Source organism: Microtus ochrogaster, unplaced genomic scaffold, assembly GCF_000317375.1.
Source record: "Microtus ochrogaster isolate Prairie Vole_2 unplaced genomic scaffold, MicOch1.0 UNK5, whole genome shotgun sequence".
Classification (NCBI taxonomy): Eukaryota; Metazoa; Chordata; class Mammalia; order Rodentia; family Cricetidae; genus Microtus; species Microtus ochrogaster.
In genome coordinates, this window is record NW_004949103.1 from 2,089,611 (window position 1) to 2,099,884 (window position 10,274).

Below are 10,274 nucleotides of genomic sequence, written 5' to 3' on the forward strand. Positions count from 1 at the left end.
TGGTGGTGGTGGTGTGTATACTAGGCCTTGTCATTTGGCAGGGAAGATTGATAGAACTCTCACCAGGGTCCTGTGCTCTGGCTTCTCTCACTGGCCCTCCACCATTCTGGAAGAAAAAGGCTCTGCAAGCTTGAACCTTCTCATGAAACAAGTCCAGAGAGGCCAGAGGCCAACAGGGATGACCCAGGGGTCCCAGTTTTGTTCAGAGGGCTGGAGTGTTCAGATCCATGCTCGTCCTGTTCCCTATAGCAGGGGAGTCACACTGGGGCCACCTCCTCCTCTTTGATGTTTAAGGCTTGACAGAGCTCAGGATCAAATGGGGAAAGATCTGAAGAGGCTTATCCCAGGCTGGTACCCACAGGGAGCTCACCCAGAAAACGGGCCCAGAAGTGAGCACACACAGTTCTTTCCCGCATTTCCCAGACACTCTGGGTGGTGGACTCTCCAAGTTCCATTCTGGGGCCTTCAAGTTACCTCCTCAAAGGCATCTCATTTCAGGGACTGGCATCCCCTCTTTGACAGGACATCCCTGAGCCAGGGCCCTCTTAGTCATGTTCCTGTTCACCAAGGTCAGACTCACAGGGCAGCACCATTGGTAATGGGATGAGCACTGGCTGAGCGAGTGGATGGACAGATGGAAAGATGGATGAATGGGTAGTTGGCTAAATAGTTGCCTCTTCCTGATTCTTGCGGCCCCTCCAGTCCTATACTCCAATCAAAGGACTTCCATAAAAACCACATCAATTGCAAGATCCCTTCCTTCCCTCAAGCAGAAGCTTCCTGAGTCTGTGGTATTTATTATCTGTTCTCCAGTCTGACCTCCAAGACCCTCAAACTCTGACTGTACAAGGTAAGGTCCTGGAATCTCGATTCTCTGTGTCCTTGATGGCCACATTCCCAGCATGTCTCCCCATGCTTACGACAGTCCTGACCCACGGGGTGAGGAGGGATGCTAGATTAGGTCTCGTGACCCAGCAGTGCCTGCTTACATCCACCCTAGGCTGTCAGAAGGGTGGGGTAGAAGAAGGGTATTGACCACACGCAAGAATGGGGGGATGGCAAATCTTCATCAGCCCACTAAGCTTTATGAGCCCCAGTCTCTGGCTGCAGATCTGAGAACCAGCAGTACTGACCATGGTTCTGAGGAGCAAGCTGCCTGGCTTTGTCAGCATCAGGGGCTGCCATGACCAAGCCGAGAGACCGTGAAACTGCCTCTTTAAGATGCCAGTGGCTCTAAGAAACCCTCCTTCCCTCCCCCCATCTCTCTAACAGAAAATTGAGAAGCTATGCAGTGTTGTAGTTTTTACAGTTAGTAATGAATGGGCCTTCCCAGTACCTGGCACCTCTGTGCTCTTCTGTCACACAGGCTTGGCCCCAGCTAAATCACAACAGTGCAAAACTTTCCACCAGCTTCCCCCAAACTCAGAAAAGTCAGGTATCCCCTTGTTTGGGGGTTTCTCTGAAGGCTCTTCTCTGGGCCTGTCCCACTATGGTGTCCATGACATCCTCCCCACAGCCTTACTCTGATCATAAGTCATCCCTATGAAGGACTTTTATACCTTTTTTGTTGTGTTTCTTTTCTCACTTCTATCTCAAGGCCTGACAGCAGCTCCCAGGCTGCATCTCTGCCAAGGCAATTCCTCACCTTCAGTATGGAGGGGTAGGGGCATCTTCTGCAAGGGCAGGCAAGGGCTGACAAATCACCATAGGCACATGGCTCCAAGTATGGCATCCAAGGACCCTGCCACACTGCTGGTGTCTCTGGACACTCAGTTTATAACACTGGGATCAAAGAGGACATGTCTGCTCTCACGTTGCCTGGCTACCCTTTTCTCTTGTGCAGAGTCACTGTGGATTCTGTCAATACATCATGTGTCCACACCCAGGCACCATGCCAGGATGCCTCACTGAGAAGCTATCCCTTCCTGTTCCTTTACCCCTGTCACCCTGCCACCCTGCCACTCCTCCAGTCCAGGATACAGATGTGGCCTCTGGTCCCTGATCCAGCTGTGGACCAGGGAAGGAATGCTGCAGATGAGAGCACAGACAAGCCCAGAAGATGGTGGTGACTCCGTCAGGGATAGGAGCAGGAAGGTGATAGGGAGGTGCCCATATGTGCTGGCCAGGGAGCCCAGGAGGCAGGGATCTGCTCTTCATGATATCTTGATGGAGTGCATCATGGAGAACAACCTTGATTTGTAGATGTGCAGCAACACTGAGGTCTCTCAGTGCTCCCTGAGACCCGCACAGACATTTTCGCAGGAAAATTTCCCAGTGCTCATTAGGAAGCACAAAAATTGAGGGCTGCTTGAGACCCCCCCCCCAACATGCACATGGATGTACATGCACACACACACACACACACACACACACACACACACACACACAGAGAGAGAGAGAGAGAGAGAGAGAGAGAGAGAGAGAGAGAGAGAGAGCGAGCTGTTCATGCTCCTGGTACATGTTGAGACATATTGAGTATGAGTTTTGGCTGCCAAACCATATGTAAGTATGCCGCAGCAGGGCCATCATCTATGTCATGAAAAGACACAGATATCATGTACCAGGATTTCCAAAGCCAAGTCTAAACATGCACATGAAGTTAAATGTGCATCTCAGATCCACATCATCCCAGGTCCACAGGGAGTCAGTTGTTCTGCTGGTGACACAGAGGATGGCTAAAGTTTCAGCCCCATGTCAGCCATGGTGAGACAGGATGCACAGTAGGGACTTGACCCCTTCTGAGTTATACATGCAGATTCAGAACCTTAAAGCATCCCTGGAGGATGGGTCACTAGAGATGAGATAATATCGTGATCCACATGTGGTAGCCTGTAAGCAGAAGCTGAGGACTAGGAAGCACAGAGCCTGGGATCCAAGCCCTCAAAAAGCCTGTCCTCCCATCCTTCCAGCCTTCTTGCCTTGGGCTACATTCTTAATTAGATGTTAGGCCCAAGACAGAAAGTAGGACCCTCAGAAAGACCGACGTCAAAGCAGCAGACAGCACAGCTGGGAAGGAAAAAGGACCCACCTACTGCTGGACAATCTGAGTTAAGTCTGGACTGAGATCGGATCTGGGATCCTCAAACCCTCCACAGTGTCAGAGAGAGCCACCAGGTTGCTGTGTTCTGACTGGATTGGAGTGGCTGGAGGGGTTGGGCTGTCCTTGGTATTCTCCAAGCACAGAACTAAGCCTGGGCTGCCATAGCCATGGAGCCGGAGCAGATCTTAGATTACACACTGCTCTGGCCCATACCAGAGAAGAGAGGAGAGGAGAACCTGGATTACCACGAGGGCCTCCGTGAGCTGGGCAGAGACGAGGCTTCTGCTGTGATGGAGCAGGAACAAGGCAGAGCTGGGCTCAGCACTGTGGACTCACAATAGCTTAGGGGAAGATGGGGAGAGAGGAAAGACAGACTGGCAAAGAAGCTAGCAGTGTGGGAAAAACCAGCAAAGGCAGCAGGCAGACCCACACAAAAACATCACACAGTTCAAAAGGGTCCAGAGGAATCCACAGGCAGGGGCTGAGGGCAGGGGCATAGCTGACGATCAATAGAGCTGGAAGACCCCTTGTGACGTCATCCCAGGAGACCCACAGACCTGGGATCCAAGCTGCTGTCAGTGGCTAATATGTAGCTCTGGTTCTGGGTCTCTGAGCGGCTCTCCTCCCGCTGTTTGGGCTCCTATGGGGATGAAGCCTGAGGGGCACCTGGGGCTGAGGCACTCTTGACCCACTTGTGAGAACTCATGGAAGTCTGTTCACCCACCTGGGCCTCTCCCTCTCCCTTGTAAAACATAAGACTGCAGGAACCCTCGCCCAGAGGGTCTGCCAGGACACATGCATGCAAGGTTGCACACAGCAGCCTGTCTGGCAACTGAGTCCCAGGGGACCTTGCCTTCCCTGTCACCACTGGCTTGCCTGCAAAATGCAGGTACTGGCTCTTGGCAAAGAAGCCAGCTTCTCAGATGCAGGGTTGTGGTTTGAGCCACTTGTTCCCCACCTTGTAAGGCTGGCAGGTGGCTTCTCATGAGCCTCGCAGTGGGTTGGGGGGTAGCGAGGGAAGGGGATGAGTGAAGAAAGGCTGACATACTCTGGCCACAAGTCACAGGGAGGGCCTCAGTGGAGTGGACAGGGGACCTGGGAATCAGCATTCTCTCAGGCCATCCATTCCTCAAGGGTTTTCTTGGTGACAAGGTATGTGTGAGATTTCAGCATCTAATCCAACATAGATACCTTGTACACGATGACAGTCCCCATGAATTTTTAATGCAAAACATGACACTTAAAAGCCTTTCTCAGTAGGCATCTCCTCAGGACCAGACCTTCACAGCTCTCCATGCTCCAACACTCTTGGGGACCATTCGGAGATGCGTTTGCCACATAAAGCCCGTGTGAGAACCATGGCAGCTCGGAAGGGAGAGTCACAGGCCAGAGTTATGTCTGAGGTGGCAGAAAGTCATGCCTGGGGCCACACTCTGATTATGCTGCAGGCAAGACAAAAAAATCAAAGAGAGCTCGTTTTGAAGACAGCTCACAAAGTGGTCTCCCAAGAAGCCAAAAAAGAACCGCTCCATCTGTAATTGCTACGAAATGGCTTCCTAATCAGATTCCCACTTTGCAGCAGAGCTATCCATCACCCTACAATAGGGAGTGCCTCGCACAGGGGCCCTGCAAGAGAGGGCCTTACCACCCCCACATCACAGTCAATGTGGGGGCAGGGGCAGAGGCAGATGGGACATCCACTTTGGTGTCTTTTCTTAATCTTCTCACAAACATGCTGCATGGGCTCCAGGCTTTCTCAGGCCCCATTGGGCTCTCAAAGGTTCTAGAAGGTTCTAGCTATCCACGAAGCTTCTTAGATCCAGCAAAGGATTGGGTCACATAAGGTCCTCTGCCTGTATCTGGCCTGGGCAAAGCATTTCCATCCCCAGAACCAGGGTTCAGCTCTGTGTCCAGTCAGATTTTTGCCTGATCTATGCGTGGACTGCCGGAGCCTACAAGGAGGAGCATGGAGACCCAGCTGCCTCCTGTAGAGGTCTTAGATAGCTGAGGTGTGGACAGAGCCAAGTTGCTTCCCCAGTGGAAGATGCTCTGCCCATGCATGGGTTTCTTAGAGGCCAACAGAGGCCAGGAGAACGGAACTCACGGGGCTTTGTACAGCCTTCAGTTTGCAGTCTTCACATACACATGGAAAAAATGGGGTCCAGAGTGGAACCAGGATACACCAGATAGCACAAGCCAACAGCCAGCAGACTGACTAACCCTGGAATAAAGCAAAGACTTGCCATTTTCTTGCCCCCTGGCAACATGGAACTGAATTGGGCTGTGCTAGGCCAAGTCAGCATGGATGCAGGGAGTGTTCAAACCACACATTCCTAGCAGGGCTGATTGTTGTGTCCTTTTGAAACTACAAATCTCTCACTGCCCCATCTCAGTGGCTGCAGAAGCCAAGAATTCTGAATGCAAACCAGACTGCACAGAAGGCCCTTTCCAGAACTCTCTACTGAGTCCATAGTCTATACATTGCGGCTTTCTGTTGTATGCACCCTCACTGAGGCTTGGAGGAGTCAAGGTTGGGGTCCCAGTCCAAGAAGGAACCTTAGGCCTGACCTCACGGCTTCCGAGGCTCCTTTGGTTTTTACTGTCTTGGCTGCTCCTGCCATCTTCCTTTCATATACGGACACAGCCTGCAGGCTGCTCTGTAAACTCCTTACCACCCTGTCACCAACTCTGGCTGAACCCATATGACTTGAGAATTGCTCTAGCAATGGGAACATGGCGCTGTTCACTGAGTCTGACCTTTAGCATCTACTTTTAAAGGTCACTTCTGTCACACAAACCATCACCACTACAGCAGGAAGGACACGCAGCAGACAGGGAGACAAAGGGTCTTTCCTGATCCTTCCATGCACTTGGGGTTCCTGACTGGTAGAGGTCCCCACAGCTGCCCTGAGTGTGGACAACATCCTGTCCCCTTAGCTTAGACGCGAGAAGCTGTTTCAGAAGCAGGTCTCCTACTAGGAGGTGTGTGGTGAGGTGACTCTGACCTTCCCTTCCAGATCTCTACCCTGGGAACTGCGATAGCAATGCCTCACTGTTTGGACAGCTGGGGATGGAGTGAGAATGCCCATATGAGTCATGAGGGAGGGGTCGTAGAAGAGGCAGGGAAAGCTAAAACCAACCCACCCTCCTCCTCCTTATCTGCCAAAGCCCCAAGGCAAGGGTCCCCTGGTCTTCTGCAGTAGCCTTCCCAAATCTATTCCCATCCTGTCCAGGAGGAAGCTTTCACAGGAGAGAAGTCAAGGAGAGGAAGATCCAAAGCCAGACGACCTGCTCTAGCAGGGAAGATGGCACCCCATTCAAAAGCAGTGGCAGGGGCTAGAGTCAGGAGCTCCTCCTGCAGAAGACCTGAGTCCAGTTCCAAGCACTCACGTGGTGGCTCCTCATCACCCGTAACTACAGTCCCAAGGGATCTGATGTCACCTTCATGGGTACCAGGTATACACACATGGCACATGTATATACAAGCAGGCAAAAGCTTGTACACAGAATCAAAAATTAAACCTAAATCTTACAAAAAGCAAACAGCTGAGTTCCTCTGCAGCTCCACTGCAGCACTCTGCAGGCTCCGGTCCTCCCACATACCCAACCTACAGTGGGCGGTGCTCAGGACAGGCTCCACTGTCTGAGTCCCGGAATCCTTGCCAGAACTACAACCACCAGAGTACACTCCTGCAGCAGCACCATCTGTGTTTCCACGCCCTCTGTGGGATGCTCAAACACTGGCCCCGGGCTCTACCAGGGATGCACCTCTGGGGTTGGCTCTTGGCAAAATTGGTGTTTTCCCTCCTTTTGTCCAGCATCAAACAAATAGAAAGTTATGGCTACGTGACTAGTAGGTTACTTTCTAAATGCCATTTCTTTAGATTTTAGAACCTGAAACATCTGGTGGCCTGCAGGAATATGACCTCCTTACGCCTTAATCTGCATATCCGCTAACACAAAGAACACAAGCACTGTAGGAGGCCAGGGTTGATGGCAAAGTCTGGTCAGAATGTGGGGTGGGGGCACTGGTAGTGGAGACAGCATGACAGCCATGGGATGGGTGAAGGTACCACCCAGCATGTGGTCTTCATGCCCGTTGCCCATGCATCTCTCCTCCGCCCTATAAAAGTTGACTTGTACGTGTGATTCTCCCAACATGGAAATCTGAGGATTTCCTTGAGGATTTCTCAAGGAAAGGCCTTCAATAAACTCCATTTCCTTCCCCTCTCGTCTTAGGCCTTCAAGTTGGGAGCAGCTCGGCCTGTGTCCAGTAGCAAACTGTTGGGATTTTTCTTTTACCACCAATCAAGTACCTCTGGGACCCAGATACCGATCTTGTGGGGAACACTATGGAGGACTCACTCGAGTCTCTGTGTGAGATGCGGGCTACACCCATTTCTCTACAGGGACACTAAAGCACAGAGAAGTGAATTAGCATCTGAACTCTGCTTTGCCTGAGTCCCCTCCTATGACCTCAGACTGTTTCTCTAGATTGAGTCCAGCATTCTGACTTCATACTAGGGTCTCCAGGTGGGCCAAGATATAGCCGAACACATGCAGGAGGGGTTGCCCATGTTCTTCCATCTTCTACATCTAAACAGGAAGAAGGAACTAGAAACTAAGACCAAGAGACAGCAAGCAATGCTCTGAGATGGAACCAAACCAACCCCGGAGAGATGCCATCCTTGAGAAGGGCCTCAGAGCTGCTGCCAGGACTCTGAGCCAAATGGATCTGATTCAGCAGCCAGCTCGCTGGTTCTCCTCTCTGCCCACTTGCTGGAGGTTGCCTCCAGGACAAGAGAAGATGAATATGCCCTAGATAAGAAGGCAGGTTTTCCTCCAAAGGCCCAGCTGATGGCTTCAAATACACTCATCAAAATGAACCAAAGGAACGAGAGTTGAAGGAGAAGTGCCTCACGTTAGACCACAATCCCAAAACAGAATCAGACCAGCGGAACAGGCAGTCATGGAGAGCCAGATGCCAAGGGTTGGCCACCCGGTGATGGTATGTACGTACCTTTCTCTTGTTGGCTGGGCAAATATAGAAGTTGTCAATGACAGTAGTGACACCAGGCTGGAGAGTAAGCTTGGTGTAAGTTGTCCCAAAATCTGAGGACCTATGGGAACAGAAAGACAATTGTCAACACGTGTCCCCTGGGGAAGGCTTTCTAGCACCATGGTGTGCCAGCACCGGCAGAGCTGAGACACCCAGTGCTGTCCTCTCCATCCTCCCAGGGGAATCATGTCCCCACCCCACGTGCAAGTGAGGAGCCTGCTCTCCTGCAGACAGCAGGTTAGCTCAGGTCTACAGCCCAGGTCTGGAGTGAGAACCAGAAGTCAGAACTTTATTTTATGGCGGGGGTGGAGGGATAGATACAGGGTTTCTATATGTAGCCCTGGCTGTCCTAGAACTCACTTTGTAGGCCAGGTTAGCCTTGAACTTAAAGTTTCGCCTGCCTCTGCCTCCTGAGTGCTGGGATTAAAGGCGTGCACCACTGCCACCCAACACAGAAGTCAGAACTTTTTGATCCTTCCATCTCTACGATGCTCCACAAAACCATGAAGATCTATTCCATTTTGCTCAATTCAAAGATGAGTGGTAGGCATCAAGGGGACAGTGTCCTGCATGAGGGACCACTCAGCTGATAAGCAGCAGACTTGGGGTTCAAACACTGGCCCATCTGACGCCAGGTCACAGCCCGTTCAGCACAGTCACTGACTGAGCTGAGACCCCAATGTTTTCATCTGCTCCTCCACTGCCTTCTCTGAATGCTCAGCTCCACCAGGAGCAAACAGGCTCAGGCTGACCCCTGTCTTGAGCACAGGACAGCAGGGACAAGCTTGGTACCTGCTGGGAATCAGATCCCAGGATTTGTGCCACCAGGAGCTGTCCCAGTGAGCTAATCCACACCACCTCTATTAAGTTCCTCCTGTCCCCATTCCTCCGTCTCAGAGTGAGGGGAAGCTGGCGGAAAGTCCCCAAAGCTCCCTGAGCACTGAAGCCCCAAGGCCACTGAAATCAGGAGGGAGAGATGCTAAGGCTTGCGCTGTTATTTGTGGATACATCAGACCATAGAACCACCTCTGCACTGAAGTGTAAGTTACAGTGGCTTCCTATGACAACTCATTAAAACATGTGGGAACTGGGGCTGGAGAGACAGCTCAGCAGCTAAGAGCACTTGCTGCTCTTTCAGAGGATCTGCGTTCAGTTCACAGCGCCCGTATTTAACTCTAACTCTGGGGGATCCGAGGCTTCTGTCTTCCTGGGGCATCTGCAAGCATGAGAACATACCCACACACAGATACACACCTACACACAGATTCAAAATAATAAAGATTCACCTAAAATATGTGGGAATTGCAGACCGTGCCGAGTGCACTGGGGGAGTTAGGCTGGGCAGGGGCTCTGGCTTTGGTCAATGCTTCTGCCTAAGATCTCAGCATCACGCGATGCCTTGACTCCTGGCTGTGGTGCTGCCTGCCTCCTGTACTTGCTGTGTGACCTCAGTAGCATCTGCCCTCCTCTTGGACTGCAGGGAGGCCGGAGGAGGCCAGGGCTTCTTGCTCAGGGGCTCAAGTAAGATCCTGAGCCCCTTTAGTATAAATACTCCACCCGCTGGAAGCGTTCAATCCCCCACCAGTCTGAGCTCACTGTTCCTGTAGAGCTCGCTCCTCCCCCACCCCCGCCCCTATCACTGGCTTGGTGACCACAGGTCCCCAACATCCTTTATAAACCTCAGGGTCACAAGGTCCCCTAGGCCAACAGGAGAGGCAGCCCAGTCCCCATCCTCTGACTTTCAGGATTGCCCATCAGGGTATGGTCCCTGGGGGCCATCTGGGGTCTGGCTTCTTCTTGCCTCCCTAGAAGAACTGGGCCAAGAGAACAAAGATGCCACTGAGCGCCTGCTGTCTAATCAGGCACATTTGCTCTCCAAACCGCAGAGAATTGATTTTCATTGGTGAGGGGAAGTGAGAGGCCCCATTAGCAGAAATCGATCCACAACGGCCCAGAGCCCTGTAGAAACAACGGTTGTTTATAAGCTAAGAGCCGGCAGCCTAATGCAGCTGCATCTTCCCTGGCTGCCCTTTCCGAGACCTGAGCCTGTCCCCCCAGCCCCTCACAGCCCACCCTTTCCCTGCTGCTACCCATTGCCTCAGCCCCGGTCCAACCAGTCCAGCTTCTTTTCTATCCTCCTAACTACAGAAGCTGCCTGAAGCTGAGAACTCCAGG

At 52.1% G+C, this 10,274-nt stretch overlaps 1 protein-coding gene across 2 annotated transcripts in view; it reads right to left on the minus strand.

Moving 5' to 3' along the window:
* The window catches only part of Sorcs2 (sortilin related VPS10 domain containing receptor 2), a 383,758-nt gene that overhangs the window by 137,316 nt on the left and 236,168 nt on the right, over positions 1-10,274 (minus strand). For both annotated transcript variants that reach the window (XM_005365937.3, XM_026788658.1), the window contains exon 3: positions 8,061-8,160. In XM_005365937.3, the coding sequence (XP_005365994.1) occupies positions 8,061-8,160 (100 nt within the window). The remainder of the gene's footprint in view (positions 1-8,060; positions 8,161-10,274) is intronic.